Source organism: Hevea brasiliensis, chromosome 11 (assembly GCF_030052815.1).
Source record: "Hevea brasiliensis isolate MT/VB/25A 57/8 chromosome 11, ASM3005281v1, whole genome shotgun sequence".
In the NCBI taxonomy this organism is placed as follows: domain Eukaryota; kingdom Viridiplantae; phylum Streptophyta; class Magnoliopsida; order Malpighiales; family Euphorbiaceae; genus Hevea; species Hevea brasiliensis.
This window is the reverse complement of record NC_079503.1, coordinates 43,810,085-43,828,427: the sequence shown is the minus strand read 5'-3', so window position 1 is coordinate 43,828,427 and position 18,343 is coordinate 43,810,085. Positions and strand designations below refer to the sequence as shown.

Genomic DNA, 18,343 nt, shown 5'->3' with positions numbered 1-18,343 from the left:
TTTAAGTGGTTTCTATTTATTTGTCTATATATAATATGTCATGTATATGAGATATTTAATACACATCAAGCACTCTCCTTTCACCAAGTATTTTTATTTTATCTAATTGCTCTTAATTTTTTTTTTTTTATATTTGTTCTATTTTTTTATTATTTCTTTCAAAAATTATTAGTTATTATTCTCAAAATTTATTTATTTAAATATATTTAATTAATATATATTTAATTATTAATTTTTTTAAATTTTTTATTTAATATTTCTTAAACTTTTTAATATTTTATTTTATTATAATTATATATCGAATGCAATTATAACTAATATTTTAATTAGTTATATTTTATTATCATTAATTTTCAATAAAATTATTTTTAAATTTTAATTCAATATCTAAATTTTAAAGATAGATTACAAATATAATTATATAAAAAATTTAATTACATGTAAAGATGATTAAAAAAAATTAAAATTATACACTACAAGAAATTAAAAAAATAGCTACTAAATTTACCGACTAAATATCATCATATTTAGTAGGTAATTTCAATTACCGACTAATTACCGACTAACTTTTAGATTAACAGTAATTGATTGTCGCTAGCAATTACTGACTAATTATTGTTGTCGGTAATTACCTACTAACTATATTGTCGGTAATATGAAACATTTAGTCGGTAATTTTGTCGCCAAGCCATAAGGTCGGAAAGGAATTAGCTACTTTTTGCCTACTAACATTTAGTTGGTAATTACCTACTAAAATTTAGTCGATAATTACCTACTAAATATATAGTCGGGAAAATATAGAGTTTAGTCGGTAATTTTGTAGCCAAACCTTATTATAGAAAGAGAGTTAGCTACTTTTTGCCTACAATTATTTAGTCGATAATTACCTACTAAAATTATAGTCGGTAATACGCAAGATGTAGTTGGTAATTTTATTTCCAAACTTTATGGTATAATGAAAGTTAACTACTGTTTACCAACTAAAATATAGTCGGTAATTACCTACTAAAATTATAGTCAGTAATATGTACCTATGAATTATATAGTCGATACTATGCAAAATTTGGTCGGTAAGGAATGAGAATTACCTACTGTTTGCTAACTTAAATTTAGTCGGTAATATTTTTAATTATTTAAATTTTATTTACCTATAAAAGGGACAATGGCTTAATTTTATACATCACTTTTATGCATATTAATTACTTATTATTTTTTATACTTTTTTTAACTTTTAAATTTTAAAATTTTTTATAATTAATTTGAAAGTTAATAATAATAATAATAATAATAATAATAATAATAATAATAATAAAAATAATAATAATAATAATAATAATATTCAACAATAAAAATAATTACTAAATGTATCAAATTAAATATAAAATCTATATATGTAAATAAAACATACTAAAATCCAAATAAGTCAAATATAAAATTTAAAATCCACAATTTTATGGAGATGAAGGTGTTGGTAGACCTCGTACTAGTCTCATCACCTCTTCCATCATTGAGCTTCTCATACGTTCCATATTTGTCTCCATTTGCAACTCCATTTGCAATTTCAGTTGGTCCATACGATCTGTCATAGCTTGCCTCTCATTCTCAAGCTGTTTCTCCAACTCTTTTATTCGTTGTTGTAAGGCAGCATTTTGACTAGAGCTTGATGAAAACGCCCGACTCGAAGATGCTCCAATTGAAGGGTAAAAGGTAGATGATTCAGATCCAAGACCATACACTTTTCATCTCTTCTCGCCGCCTCCGACAACATCTAAGTAAAGTTGGTTCTCATCGATGTTGTCGGGCGTGATTTGTGTTAGCTCCTCCCTCCTAGCTACTATAGCATCCTGTGTAATAAAAAAAAAATTAAAACCAATTATAATTCATTCATCATATAGTATAATAAAAAAATAATTGAGGTGAAATAAATAAAAGTATATTGTACATGTATCTCCTTAGATTTTTGATCCACAAAAGTCTCCTTGTCATGCTTTCGGGTGTGAGTATGGACAAACAACTCAGTCGGAGTTGGCTTTCGACCCAATTCTTTTCCCTAAACAACAGATAAATAGTTTTCATAAACTATTATTGTATGTATATATATATATATATATAATAAATTATTGAAATTTATTATGAAATTAAAATAAAAACGGATAGAATTTTCTCTATATTTTGACATTTTACCTTGATATAACTTAATAAAATTATCATAATTCAATCACACAATAATTATTATGAATTAAAATAAAAACGGACAGAGTTTCCCCTATATTTTGACATCTTACCCTGTCAAAAATAAACAAAAATCTCATAATTCAATCACACAATAACCCACAAAATTTTTCATGACAATTTCATCATATTTCTATCAACAATCATATATGCCTATGTCCTCATAATTAATGTGTGTGTGTGTATATATATATATTTTTTTTCAACTAAGTTTAAATTGTGATATAATAATAAACTTGTGATCTGTTTCTATGAAAATTACCAATTTATCTGTAACACCCCTAAGTTCGGTAGTGCGTTCTGCTGTTCCGGTGACCAGTGTTGTCCGGACAGCTAGGATGCCTAGAACTACACTTCAATATGAGTGAGGAGACATAAAATAATGAAATACAAGAAAAGAAAATACAAGAAAAACAAAGAAAAAATAATAGCAAAGAAATGTAACCAAGTTAAGCGAGCCGGAAACCCTAGCGATGGGTGACCGCACCGGGAAGTCACGGCGTGAACCGTTGACTAGCCCTGGACTGCGGGGAACCCTGGAAAACATTTTTTGGACTTAAATAGAACCTTATTGAAGAATAAATATCATTAGAAAGATCAAAGAAAAATTAAATAATTAGTACAAAGAAAAGTGAGAAATCGAAAAACAGACAAAACCCGGTAATACCGAAAAATCGGGAATGCCACCCGAACAGGGGCATTATGGTCATTTGACATCCCGAATTTTCTTTTAACATAAATGTCCATTAAAAATAAATAATATTACACTTAGAAAATGAAATGAAAAATTAAAAGAGGGGTACCTAATACAAATAGCCTAAAATGGGGTGAAAATGTGTAAATAACACATTTAAACTTATTTTATGATATAATTTAAATGAGTGGACCACTAAGGGAATAAAATAAAACAAAGAGGAGCAGCTGTACTTCCACTAAACCAACAGAAACTTCATCTTCCTCATTTGGATTCAAAGTTGCCGAATTGAAGAAAATGGAAACCACCATGGCCATTTTTCATGCAAGCTCTCTTAACTCTCCATTTTCAACTCCAATCTCTTAGGTTCCTTCATGAAACTTTGTCTACTCATCACAAGGAAGAGTTTGATACTAAATTTGAGAAGTTTAAGCAAGGTTTAACAAGCTCCAAGCATAAGGTAAGTTCATAATTTTGAAGATAGCTTTGTTAAGTTTTGTGTGCATGTTATGGGTGTTGGTTTTGTGAAGGAAAATTTTGAGTTTGAAGAGTTATTGTTGTTTTCATTTTGGACAGCCATGGAGTCACGTTTTTGATGAGATATTTGTGCATATAATTGATGAGAAATGGTGTTGATCATGATGATTTAATAACCTAGTGAATTACTTCATGTTTATATGGTGATTTTGGCACTTGGATGAGAATTGATGAATTGTAGGGCAATGTGGTGTTGAAGGAGGTTTTCGGCAGCTTGGGAACCCTTGAATAATTATATGTATTGATGGAAGTGTTGGCAGAATGTTGACATAGAAGAATTGATGAATGTATATGTAAATTAGTAGTGGAGATTATATGTAATGATTAGGTGTATTTATGTACATATATTGCTAAATTTGGACTTTGTGGTTTAGAGTTGTATTTGATGTATTGAGAATGTTTATATTCTGTCCAAATTGACCATAGTAAGAAGTGATAAATGAATATGGAATGGTATAAAATCAGAATTAGGTATGGGGATTTAAAGTAGAGCAAGTTAAATGTGTGTTTGAATTGGGGTTTGAAAGACATATAGAGGGCAGTGTGCAAATAGACCTATAACTTTAAATGTGTAACCTCAATTGGTATGAGACCAATTGGAGGTGAAACTAGGCACAAAATGTGCCAACTTTCATTGAGAAAACATACCAAAATTCTGCTTGCAAGGTGACCTAAGAAAATGACCAATTCGGATTAGGTGCAATTAGGACCTGAAAAATGACCAATTGGGCAGCAGTGAGTGTTTAGGCCATAACTCACTCAAAACAGGTCCAATTGACCTGAAATTTTAACCATGAATAGTTAAGACCCATACCTACAAGTCTTATGAAGACACCAAAGCCCAGAAATGACCATAAGCAAGTCAAACAACTTGCACAAGTTCGAGTCAAAAAACTGGCCGAACCAAAGTTGACCAAATTGACCTAAAATTGACCTAATTTGATGCCATTTGACCAGCAATAGTGTAATGACCATAACTTGGTCTACTTAACTCGAATTGACCTAAAATTTTGCCCCGCATGCAATAAGACATAGATCTACAAGTTTGTAGTTTTGACTGAAACCCGAAAACCGAGGGAACTAGGCCGTCCGGTTAGGTCAAACTAGTATCCCGGAATCCAGCAAATTGCAAGAAAACGCAATATACATAGAATTGAGTTTGGTAACACGTACCAACCCTAAAACCCTATCGAATGTGACATATTAATGACACTAAAACCTAATTTACCTAAAACGCATCGAGGGTCGGTATATTAGGTGATTGAGCAAATAATAGCCTTCAGTGAATTACTTATCGAACATTATCATTAGAGACAGTTTAATTTAGTACTGGAACACTTCAAATTGTGTTTCTCAGTTACCAAAGACTCAGGAAAAGGGAAGGAAACACTGAGTCCAGACCGAGAGACAGTCATCAGAGGTTTGTGCACAACTAGTTTTCAACTAATTTTACTCTGAATAAGATTTCATATGATTAATTGTATGTTATTGTTTTAAATTGTGTTTGTGCACAACTAGTTTTTAATTGATTTTACTTTGAATATTTCATATGATTAAATGACATATTTTTCTTATGTATTATGTTTAACAATCATTGGATTTAATTCAATGATTATTGAAAATTGTTATAGTATGTATGAATTCAGCTTTGTGAAATGGTATTTCCACAAGTATTAAGCATTGTTATGGATTGAACAAATTATGTTTTGGAAAATTGTGATAGAACATGTTTTGAATTGTGATGGTAATTTTCATGGAAAAATGCAAATTTATAATTTGAATTGTGATGAGCATAAAAATTATTGGATATTGGAATTGAATTTGAATCGAATTATATTGTGATTTATGCTCACTAAATGGATTGTAATATTGTTTTATATCTCACTATAGATCCTTGACTAGGTTATTACCCGTCTCTCTCATTTGTTGAGAAGACAATGGAGTTAGTTGTGTTTTGATTACCATGGTACGTGCACAGGCTTAGATTTTCCTCTGATTTGAGGTTAGATCTAAGTTTATTTTATCGTTATGGCCCTTGCGGAAGATTCATTATTGTGATGGTATCACAAGACGATGATTCGACCTCCCCGACCATAGGGAGTTAGAATCTGATTCGACCTCCCCGACCATAGGGAGTTAGAATCACATCGAATATGGCCCTTTCGGATTAGTCTTGCATGGTTAGTGAGATAAAGAATGATTTTTGAGATAAAGAATGATTTTTGAGATAAAGAATGATTTTTGAGATAAAGAATGAGTTTTGAGATACAGTATGATTTTTGAGATACAATATGATTTTTGAAATACATAATGATTTTTGAGATACAGAATGGCTTTTGAATGGTAAGGAATTTTGATTTCCATTATGGTTTATGTATAATTGTTTTCGTTAGAATTATTTAAATGGTTAGTCATGATTTGATAAATTGAATTTTGTGATCAAAGTCAATTATACAAATGATTTACATTATTGGCAATGAATATTTTGAGTTTTGAAATTTGATGAGTATTCAGATTTCCAAATTATTTACTGTAAATTTTGTCAATGTATATTGTACTATGTTTTAAATTATAGTTGTGCACCACTGAGTTCACCACTCAGCGATAGCTTTGTATGCTGTTGCAGGTAAGAAAAGCATAGAGCAGTAAGTAAATTTCCTTGAAGATATATTCAGATAAGCTCCAGGTATATCATAGGTATACCCATGTACATAGGTTTTGATGTATGCATGTAATAATATGTATGTAAATTATTTGAGCAGTTGTATAGAAACTCTTGTAAAATATTTTGGTATGTAATTAAATGTAAATTATTGTAAATGTAAATTTGAGATTTCATTTACTTGAATAGTTTTGTATTATATTTCTTGTATCTCAGTCTTTGAAAAATCACTGCGAATTTGAGTTGAGAAAAATGTTGTGTTGAGAAATATGTTGGAGTTGAGATTTGCAAATACATATTGAAGTGTTTTTTTTACAGGTTTTCTGAAGAACTGTTTTATCCAAAATACAGAGGGCACTCTGCCAAAATTTTTACAGAAATTCCAAATAATTCAAATGTGTCAATTCTATCACTTCAGTTCAAAAAGGTTTTAACACCTGTAAATAGTGCTCACCACTGTAAAAGAAGTAAGAAAAGTTTTGAAAATCCCTTGTAGTGTATTTAATGGGTTATCAGTAGACGGAGTTGGTAATTCATTAGGTATACTACGGGATCATGTTATGCCTTACAGAGGGGTAGGGTGTGACATGTTTTAGTGGTATCAGAGCAATGGTTTTAAAGTAAATTTTGAACTGTGAATTTGAAATCTTTTTGTCAGAACTATAACTGCTCAAATGTTTGATACATATAGTACATTTACATCATAAATATGAACTAATGGAGAGGAATCTCCTTATGTTGGTTGTACAGGAATAGAAAATCTTGTGAAAAGATATGGAAGAGAAGAATGAGACAATAGAACAGTCTGTGATGGCAGAAGAACAAGTTGAGGCCCCAGCTCCACAAAATGTCGAAGGCCTGACTGTACCAGTTTTACCGGTACAAATTACTGCACAAATGGCCTAGCAAATGGCCACTTTCTTTTAACAAATGGCTGATAATCTGTCAGCCCAAGCCCAAGTACAGACCCAACCCCCACAAGGGCAATGTGAAATGGAAAAGAGGGAGAAACCTATGGGTCAGAGTTCGAACAGTAATTTGGGGAAGAGAAAAGAATTTGAGGAACCCCGAACTCAGAAATATGATAGAGGCGGATCATCAGGGCAGAGACCGCTAAGATCTAGTCGTCGAACAACTAGAAGTTCCTACCCTTCCCGCCAATGTGAAACTTGTAGAAGATATCATGGAGGTATTTGTCGTAAGGCCTCTGGAGCCTGTTACAATTGTGGAAAACTTGGACACTTTGCTAAAGATTGTGCTAAACCACCTCGATCTGCTCTCCGGAGTTCACAGACCGTCAGTCAGAGTCAAGATAGAAATAGAGTTGGTACTCCTCACCACTATAACACAGTGAATCAACCCAAATATAGTAGCGCACCAGTCGTAGTGTCCACTATGCGCCAAGTAAAAGGAGCAGAAACTTCAGATGTAGCTACTGGTAAGTTCTTAATTTTAGTTATTATTTGATCCCAGCACTACTTAGTTGTGTGTTAGTGTCAGAACTATATGTTCTGTTATCATTCCTTTACATGGGAACGAATTTTGATGTATTAGTGACTAGTCCTTTAGGATAATAACTATAATAACAAGTATGATTGACATTACTTTTGGAAGAATTGTTAGCTAAAAGTATTTTCTAACATACCATAAATTATAAAGCTAAATGGCGAACCTACTTAATGTAAGGCAAGAGGACGTAAAAGTGAGTTACAGTAATAAAATTGCTATAGATGAGGGAAAAGATGTTACTGTTAGTAATTGTCAAAGGAAATTGTAATCAGAATCGATTTAGGATATTAGTGGATTCGAGAAAGATAAGATGTTAGAAAACCTAGTCCATGAGGTTATAACGTAGTGACTATATAATGTTCTCGATGTTTGTATTGTAAGCTACAGATTACAGTACCGATACGGGATTATTGTGTAGAGCTACGTACTTCCTTGTGGTATAATAAATTAAGAATATTTGTAAGTAATCTATAAATTGATACAGTTGCACCCGAATAGAGTACTATTACTGGAAATAAATGTGAAAATTTTAGTCAGAAATTTAAGACTTCAGAACTAACCTATCAAACGACTACACTTGTAAGGTAACTAGAGTTAGTGACTCAGTTACATTAATGTGAACTACCTGTACTACAGTAATTGCTATAAGCTTAGAGATATCAGTACGACTTATCATCCTCAGACGGATGGACAGTCGAAACAAGTGATTAAGGTAAATTTTGAAACTCATTGAGTTTCTATGAATAATGAAATGAAATGATAATAATAACCTGTAAAATGTAATAAACCCTCGAGAATATTGTAACATCCTCCCGGTAGCAATTCCGTACATCCTACTGTTCCAGTGATCGGTGTCGGTCCGGACAGCTAGAACGTCCGAAAAAATAATTAAATTTAAGTGAGGGACCATAATTAACTCAAATATTAATGAGAAAAATTTAGTAAAAATTTTAGAAATAAAATACAGTTAAGTTACAATAGCCATGCCCAAGCGATGGGTAACAGAGGTAAGTTGCGTTCTGCAACGAGGAGCCCTAGACAGGGAAAAATCATAAAATAATTTGTGGGACTCCAGATATGGGTTATTGATGTTCATATGGCATTAGAATGCCAAGAAAATATTTAGAAAAATTTTTCAATAGGTACTGCCAATTTTGACCCGTTAAGCCAAACGGAGGGCATTTTGGTCATTTCGCTTTCCGAGGTGATTTTTGGCCGACTTTTCCAGTTGAGTAAATAATTAATATAACATAAAATATGAATAAACATTACTAGAAATCAAATTGAAAATGATTAGTGGAGGAAAGGAAAGAAAATGAAGAAAAAGCTCAATTATGACATCTTGATGATGTCATTTACAAATTGTGACCAATCACAAATAAGCTACCATTTGACTAAACTATTAAAAGACATAAATGAAGACCAAAATAACACAAATTACAGCAGCCATTCTTCTTCTTCTTCTTCCCCAAAACGTGACTCTTCCCATTTCCCTCCATTGATGAGCTTGGCAAGCTCATGAAACCCTAAACTCCCACCATATTTCCTTGAGTTCCCAACACTAAATTTTACCCTAGAACCTTGCTTAATATTTTGGGAGCTAAAAGAGGAGAAGAAATTGAAGTTTTGGGTTGGCTTGGATTTAAGCTACAAGAGGTTAGTGCACTATATATCAAAAACTCTTTAATTTCATGCATAGGAACTTGAATTTAGCAAGAATTTGTAAATTAAGTGGATGAAATTTATGTATATGTAATCCATAAATTTCGGCTGCCCTAGGGAGAAATAGGATTCAGTGTTTTTGAATGGACTTGGAATGAATTAGAAATCATGAATAAAGTATATAAACATAAGGAAATGAGTTAGTTAGTCAACTAGGGTAACTTGTACAAAATCTTGAATTTGAGCTAGGGTTTTGGGAGTAAAGTGTGGAATTGGATTATGAATTGATTAGAGAACATTTTAATGGTCAATTAGTGACCATTTTAGGTAGATTGACCAACAAATGGACTGAAAAATGAGATTGCAAAGTGAGGTTGCAAACGGCCCTAGGACAGCAGCATAGGGACTGAAAATTCAGTCCCTTTGCACTGCTATAACTTGGGCTGTGTTAGTCCAATTGATGTTTGGCCAATTGGACATGAAACTAGGCTTATAATGGCACATTTTTGCTGAAGAAACCATGCCCAAAAGACCAAAGCAAGAGGACCAAAACTTGGCCCCAATCAGGATACCCTGAAACTGCCTCTGCAGAATTGACCAAATGAACAGTAACTGTTTATTTTGCCATAACTCACTGTAGATTTGGTCAATTGGCCTGAAATATTTACAGCAACAAGTTAAGACATAGACAAATAACTTTCATGAAGGAACTTACCCCAAATTATGGCCAGAACCCATTCAACCAAGTGACTCAAGTTACTGTTCATGCACTGTAGATATGGTAAATTTCTGCAGAATGCATATCCGGACAGCTTGGGTTTTTGAGCCATATCTGGAGCTACAAAACTCCAAATGGAGTGATTCAAAAAAGGAAATTCAACTAGACAAAATAAGGAACAACTTTCATGTTTTACATTTCTTCAAATTCCAACAGTAACAGTGTCCAATGGAACAGTGAAGTTGACTCACCAAAACTAAAAAATCTGCTCCTTTGGTTTAATGCTTGGAAATGGTATTAACACTTAATACCAACAAGTTTTAAACACCAAATGTGGTATGTTGGGAGTGCCAAAGTCAATGTATACATTTTTATCCAAAAGTCAACATTTTTGTTGACCAATGAGGTGAATAGTGACACCAAAACCAAAATTGGCAATTTTGCCAAAATGACCTAAGCTTTGAGAAAGTGACCAAAACTAACAAGTTTTGAATACAAAATGTGGTATGTTGGGAGTATTAAAACCAATGTACCTATTGTTTATGCAAAAGTCAACATTTTAGTTGACTAATGAAATGAATAGTGACATGAAAACTTGAAATTCAAAAATTGTGAAACTTAAAAATGCAAAATGCCCTAGTAGGCCTAATGTGATTGGTTTGGATAGTTTGGCATGCCAATAGGGTATTGTTTTAGCAGTACTGCGAAAGGAAAGGCTTTTATGCCTGTATTCATGGCTTTATGCCCGTATCCATGGCTTTTATGCCCGTATTCATGGCTTTTATGCCGATTATGTGATATCATGGCTTTGTAGCCATACTGACTACATACGTGGTTGACGTTCTGCGTCCCATGGTATGACGGCCCGAAACGCGCGGTGTCGGTGCCAACGACCCGTTATCGATCGATCGTTCATTATAGGTTACTTGGGCATGAAAAAGTATAATCAGAATCGAACCGATTGTTAAAGAAAATACGAAAATTAAATATCAGGAATGATTACGATAGAATTCAAAGAAACTCAAGATCAGGAAGAAAATAAATAAACAAAATGCATGAAGAAGTTAATATCATAAAACGTAATTAGCCCTCGACTAAACATTAAGTTGGTAATTATTCAGTTCCTATGAACACAATGGCTAAGAAATTATGATTTTTATATTGCATATTATTTCTTTCTATTTTATTATTTGCACCACTAAGCTTTATGCTTAGCGCGTCGCTTTTGCAACGCGTAGTGCGAAAGATTTGGACAGAGGGCCCGTGAGACCACAGTTCGGTAAGGCGGTTCACGATTCTGCATAGTGTCATGTCACCTCACTGTCGTGATGCATTGGTAGGACGCTAGATGTCATTTTGGTATTTTGTAATTGATTTTATTTTCTCATATGTATTTGAAACTTATGTAATGTATTTTGATATTCATGTAAATAATGAAAAGTGTGGTTGTAAATGGAAAAGTGAATGTTTATCTATGATTTATGCATGGTATCATATGAGATGGATGAATGAGAACTGAGATTGAACATTGTTGAGAATTTGATAAATGGAGTTGAGATGATGGAAAATGAATATAGGAAGTGTTTTTCACAGGTTCCGAAGAACTGTTTTCTCTATTTTTAGCCGGTACTCTGCCGGATATTCTTTAAAAAATTCTCGGAACCTTAAATAAATTATAATTTCGATAAATGGCTTAAATAAATTATATTTCACAAGTTATATTCAAAAGGAAGAATAAAAATGAATTAAGATAAAATAGAGTGCTCGGCACACTGAGTGGCATAACTTGCTCGGCTACACTGTAGTCGGGTAAGGGGTGTCACAAATATACTGAGAACTTCTGTCATTGGATCCAAGGGGAGATGGGACAGATACATCCCACTAACAGAATTTGTATACATTAATAAGTGTCAAGCTAGCATACAAGTGGCACCCTATGAAAACATTATAATGGAATAGATAACTATGGATTTTGTGATGAGACTTCCGAGGACACAGAATAGTCATGATGCAGTATGGGTTATAGTTGATAGACTAACCAAGTCTACTCACTTTTTGCCATTCTAAATGGACTATAGTTGGAGGGATTGGCCAGATTGTACATATATGAAATTGTAAAATTGCATGGATGCCAGTATCGATTATATCTTATAGAGATCATTTGTTCACTTCTAGATTCTGGGGTAGTCTTTAGAGAGCCCTAGGAACTAGATTGAACTTCAGCACAGCATTCCACCCACAGACAGATGGCCAACCTGAAAGAGTTATTCAGATATTGGAGGATATGCTAAGGGCTTGTGTGATTGAATTTGAAGGTAGTTGGGATACACACTTGCCTTTGATTGAGTTTGCTTATAACAACGGCTACCAATCAAGCATTGGGATGCCTCCATATGAAGCTTTGTATGGCAGAAAGTGCAGAACTCCCTTATGATGGGATGAAGTTGGTGAAAGGAAGATGATTGGGCCAGAGATTGTTCAGCAGACATAGGAAAAGATCAAATTGATCAGAGATAGACTCAAGGCTGCGTTAGACCGTCAGAAGTCTTATGTTGATCTGAAGAGAAGAGATATTGGATATGCAGTGGGTGATAAAGTATTCCTCAAAGTTTTTCCTTGGAAGAGGAATGTGAGATTTGGCAAAAAGGGGAAACTGAGTCCTCGTTTCATCAAATCATATGAGGTTTTGGAAGGAGTGGGTCCTTTGGCATATCGGTTGGCATTACCTCCAGAGTTAGCAAGGATACACAATGTCTTCCATGTGTCCATGTTAAGGAGGTACAGATCAGACCCATCTCATGTACTATCAGTTGAAGAGATTGAAGTAAATCCAGACCTCTCATACGAGGAAGAACACATAGAAATTCTGGCTTATGAGGTGAAGCAGCTGAGGAACAAACAGATACACCTGGTTAAAGTACTATGGAACCATCATTCAGGCCAGGAAGCTACTTGGGAACGTGAAGAGGATATGAGGAGACAGCACCCACAGCTGTTCAGAGACTAATGCCAGGTAAAATTTCGTGGATGAAATTTATTTAAGGGGGGGAGAATTGTAACACCCCTAAGTTCGGTAGTGCGTTCTGCTGTTCCGGTGACCAGTGTTGTCCGGACAGCTAGGATGCCTAGAACTATACTTCAATATGAGTGAGGAGACATAAAATAATGAAATACAAGAAAAGAAAATACAAGAAAAACAAAGGAAAAATAATAGCAAAGAAATGTAACCAAGTTAAGCGAGCCGGAAACCCTAGCGATGGGTGACCGCACCGGGAAGTCACGGCGTGAACCGTTGACTAGCCCTGGACTGCGGGGAACCCTGGAAAATATTTTTTGGACTTAAATAGAACCTTATTGAAGAATAAATATTATTAGAAAGATCAAAGAAAAATTAAATAATTAGTACAAAGAAAAGTGAGAAATCGAAAAACAGACAAAACCAGTATCTGAAAAATCGGGAATGCCACCCGAACAGGGGCATTATGGTCATTTGACATCCCGAATTGTCTTTTGACATAAATGTCCATTAAAAATAAATAATATTACACTTAGAAAATGAAATGAAAAATTAAAAGAGGGTTACCTAATACAAATAGCCAAAAGTGGGGTGAAAAATGTGTAAATAACACATTTAAACTTATTTTATGATATAATTTAAATGAGTGGACCACTAAGGGAATAAAATAAAACAAAGAGGAGCAGCTGTACTTCCACTAAACCAACAGAAACTTCATCTTCCTCATTTGGATTCAAAGTTGCCGAATTGAAGAAAATGGAAACCACCATGGCCATTTTTCATGCAAGCTCTCTTAACTCTCCATTTTCAACTCCAATCTCTTAGGTTCCTTCATGAAACTTTGTCTACTCATCACAAGGAAGAGTTTGATACTAAATTTGAGAAGTTTAAGCAAGGTTTAACAAGCTCCAAGCATAAGGTAAGTTCATAATTTTGAAGATAGCTTTGTTAAGTTTTGTGTGCATGTTATGGGTGTTGGTTTTGTGAAGGAAAATTTTGAGTTTGAAGAGTTATTGTTGTTTTCATTTTGGACAGCCATGGAGTCACGTTTTTGATGAGATATTTGTGCATATAATTGATGAGAAATGGTGTTGATCATGATGATTTAATAACCTAGTGAATTACTTCATATTTATATGGTGATTTTGGCACTTGGATGAGAATTGATGAATTGTAGGGCAATGTGGTGTTGAAGAAGGTTTTCGGAAGCTTGGGAACCCTTGAATAATTGTATGTATTAATGGAAGTGTTGGCAGAATGTTGACATAGAAGAATTGATGAATGTATATGTAAATTAGTAGTGGAGATTATATGTAATGATTAGGTGTATTTATGTACATATATTACTAAATTTGGACTTTGTGGTTTAGGGTTGTATTTGATGTATTGAGAATGTTTGTATTCTGTCCAAATTGACCATAGTAAGAAGTGATAAATGAATATGGAATGGTATAAAATCAGAATTAGGTATGGGGATTTAAAGTAGAGCAAGTTAAATGTGTGTTTGAATTGGGGTTTGAAAGACATATAGAGGGCAGTGTGCAAATAGACCTATAACTTTAAATGTGTAACCTCAATTGGTATGAGACCAATTGGAGGTGAAACTAGGCACAAAATGTGCCAACTTTCATTGAGAAAACATACCAAAATTCTGCTTGCAAGGTGACCTAAGAAAATGACCAATTCGGATTAGGTGCAATTAGGACCTGAAAAATGACCAATTGGGCAGCAGTGAGTGTTTAGGCCATAACTCACTCAAAACAGGTCCAATTGACCTGAAATTTTAACCATGAATAGTTAAGACCCATACCTACAAGTCTTATGAAGACACCAAAGCCCAGAAATGACCATAAGTAAGTCAAACAACTTGCACAAGTTCGGGTCAAAAAACTGGCCGAACCAAAGTTGACCAAATTGACCTAAAATTGACCTAATTTGATGCCATTTGACCAGCAATAGTGTAATGACCATAACTTGGTCTACTTAACTCGGATTGACCTAAAATTTTGCCCCGCATGCAATAAGACATAGATCTACAAGTTTGTAGTTTTGACTGAAACCCGAAAACCGAGGGAACTAGGCCGTCCGGTTAGGTCAAACTAGTATCCCGGAATCCAGCAAATTGCAAGAAAACGCAATATACATAGAATTGAGTTTGGTAACACGTACCAACCCTAAAACCCTATCGAATGTGACATATTAATGACACTAAAACCTAATCTACCTAAAACGCATCGAGGGTCGGTATATTAGGTGATTGAGCAAATAATAGCCTTCAGTGAATTACTTATCGAACATTATCATTAGAGACAGTTTAATTTAGTACTGGAACACTTCAAATTGTGTTTCTCAGTTACCAAAGACTCAGGAAAAGGGAAGGAAACAGAGTCGGCACGAGAGACGATCATCAGAGGTTTGTGCACAACTAGTTTTCAACTAATTTTACTCTGAATAAGATTTCATATGATTAATTGTATGTTATTGTTTTAAATTGTGTTTGTGCACAACTAGTTTTTAACTGATTTTACTTTGAATATTTCATATGATTAAATGACATATTTTTCTTATGTATTATGTTTAACAAGCATTGGATTTAATTCAATGATTATTGAAAATTGTTATAGTATGTATGAATTCAGCTTTGTGAAATGGTATTTCCACAAGTATTAAGCATTGTTATGGATTGAACAAATTATGTTTTGGAAAATTGTGATAGAACATGTTTTGAATTGTGATGGTAATTTTCATGGAAAAATGCAAATTTATAATTTGAATTGTGATGAGCATAAAAATTATTGGATATTGGAATTGAATTTGAATCGAATTATATTGTGATTTATGCTCACTAAATGGATTGTAATATTGTTTTATATCTCACTATAGATGCTTGACTAGGTTATTACCCGTCTCTCTCATTTGTTGAGAAGACAATGGAGTTAGTTGTGTTTTGATTACCATGGTACGTGCACAGGCTTAGATTTTCCTCTGATTTGAGGTTAGATCTAAGTTTATTTTATCGTTATGGCCCTTGCGGAAGATTCATTATTGTGATGGTACTGTGCACGATGATTCGACCTCCCCGACCATAGGGAGTTAGAATCTGATTCGACCTCCCCGACCATAGGGAGTTAGAATCACATCGAATATGGCCCTTTCGGATTAGTCTTGCATGGTTAGTGAGATAAAGAATGATTTTTGAGATAAAGAATGATTTTTGAGATAAATAATGATTTTTGAGATAAAGAATGAGTTTTGAGATACAGTATGATTTTTGAGATATGGTATGATTTTTGAAATACATAATGATTTTTGAGATACAGAATGGCTTTTGAATGGTAAGGAATTTTGATTTCCATTATGGTTTATGTATAATTGATTTCGTTAGAATTATTTAAATGGTTAGTCATGATTTGATAAATTGAATTTTGTGATCAAAGTCAATTATACAAATGATTTACATTATTGGCAATGAATATTTTGAGTTTTGAAATTTGATGAGTATTCAGATTTCCAAATTATTTACTGTAAATTTTGTCAATGTATATTGTACTATGTTTTAAATTATAGTTGTGCACCACTGAGTTCACCACTCAGCGATAGCTTTGTATCTTTATCGCAGTAAGAAGAGCATAGAGCGATAAGTAAATTTCCTTGAAGATATATTGGATCGACTCGGGTATATCATAGGTATACCCATGTATATAGGTTTTGATGTATGCATGTAATAATATATATGTAAATTATTTGAGCAGTTGTATAGAAACTCTTGTAAAATATTTTGGTATGTAATTAAATGTAAATTATTGTAAATATAAATTTGAGATTTCATTTACTTGAATAGTTTTGTATTATATTTCTTGTATCTCAGTCTTTGAAAAATCACTGCGAATTTGAGTTGAGAAAAATGTTGTGTTGAGAAATATGTTGGAGTTGAGATTTACAAATACATATTGAAGTGTTTTTTTTACAGGTTTTCTGAAGAACTGTTTTATCCAAAATACAGAGGGCACTCTGCCAAAATTTTTACAGAAATTCCAAATAATTCAAATGTGTCAATTCTATCACTTCAGTTCAAAAAGGTTTTAACACCTGTAAATAGTGCTCACCACTGTAAAAGAAGTAAGAAAAGTTTTGAAAATCCCTTGTAGTGTATTTAATGGGTTATCAGTAGACGGAGTTGGTAATTCATTAGGTATACTACGGGATCATGTTATGCCTTACAGAGGGGTAGGGTGTGACATTATCTGACCATTCAATATATGTTATGGATCCCCTTGTGTGAGTAGATGGTCCAGGAGCATTTACAGCACCGCGGCGATTTCTAGAATATAGTTCTGACCGCCGAATGACTTTGGGTTCATTCCAATACTGCTCAAAATTTTCCCAAGTTTCTTCAGAAATATATGAGGGCTTTTTCCTAGAATTTTTCAAATCTGTCATCATGTCCTTATAGCGTTCAGCTGCCTTTAATCTCCAAGCATCCTTTATTAATGCTTCATTAGAAGAATCCCAAAAATATTTTTTCTGAAAAAAAAAAGAATATATATTTTTAATGATTCAAGTATATTGAAATATGAAACAACATAAGAGAAAAAATGATGTCACCTTAAATTCTTCCCAATAAAAATCTTTTGTCTCTTGCGATATAGCCTTCCAGTTGACACCATTAGAGTCAATACGCTGCTTAAAAGTATTTGTGATCACACGAGCACACCTAGAACCATCTGATAACCTGAACAAATAGAATATGCTTTTAGGAAATAGTACATTTGCATTGCATATCCTTAATAAAATAAATAAAATAATTATTTAACGCACTTTCCACTACGAAGTTCTAGTCGCCTTCGCCCTAAAGAATCAATCTCTATTTCAATTGATGGACGAGAGTCTTGTGAGCTAACAGCTGCAGACTCCTGTAATGTTTCTGGTGCAATCTCTTGGCTGGCCACTGGTGTAGGCTCCTGACCAGCCATTGGCACATTAAACTGCACTGAATGCTGTGATTGAGGTGTCGAAGGCTCACCTCCTTCAGATGGCATAAGTGTTCCTGTGTTAACATCATGAGAAGCATATGCTTTGTGTCTGCTCCTAACCATATCTGTGAATTAAATAAAACATGATAAACTAATTATCATAAACTAACTAAGTGGTAGTAGAAAATTTCTTAAACTAATTAATAAACTAACTAAGTGGTTTAAAATTAAAATAAATAAATAGAAATTTGAGATTTTAATTAATAAATTAAAATCCTTAAATAAAATTTAAAAATAGACTCAAGCGTTTTCTTTCAAATTTAAAAAATTTAGCTAATTG

The 18,343-nt window shown here is 33.3% G+C and overlaps 1 protein-coding gene across 1 annotated transcript; it reads right to left on the bottom strand.

Annotated features, from left to right (window-relative positions):
- Positions 1-1,451: 1,451 nt before the first annotated feature.
- Positions 1,452-18,126, bottom strand: LOC110639689 (uncharacterized). Its single transcript, XM_058129306.1, has 6 exons — positions 17,849-18,126; positions 17,636-17,762; positions 17,336-17,554; positions 1,943-2,050; positions 1,754-1,844; positions 1,452-1,687 (listed from the first exon to the last, which is right to left on the bottom strand). Exons 1-6 carry the CDS (start codon positions 18,124-18,126, stop codon positions 1,452-1,454), a joined length of 1,059 nt encoding a protein of 352 aa, XP_057985289.1.
- Positions 18,127-18,343: the final 217 nt, after the last annotated feature.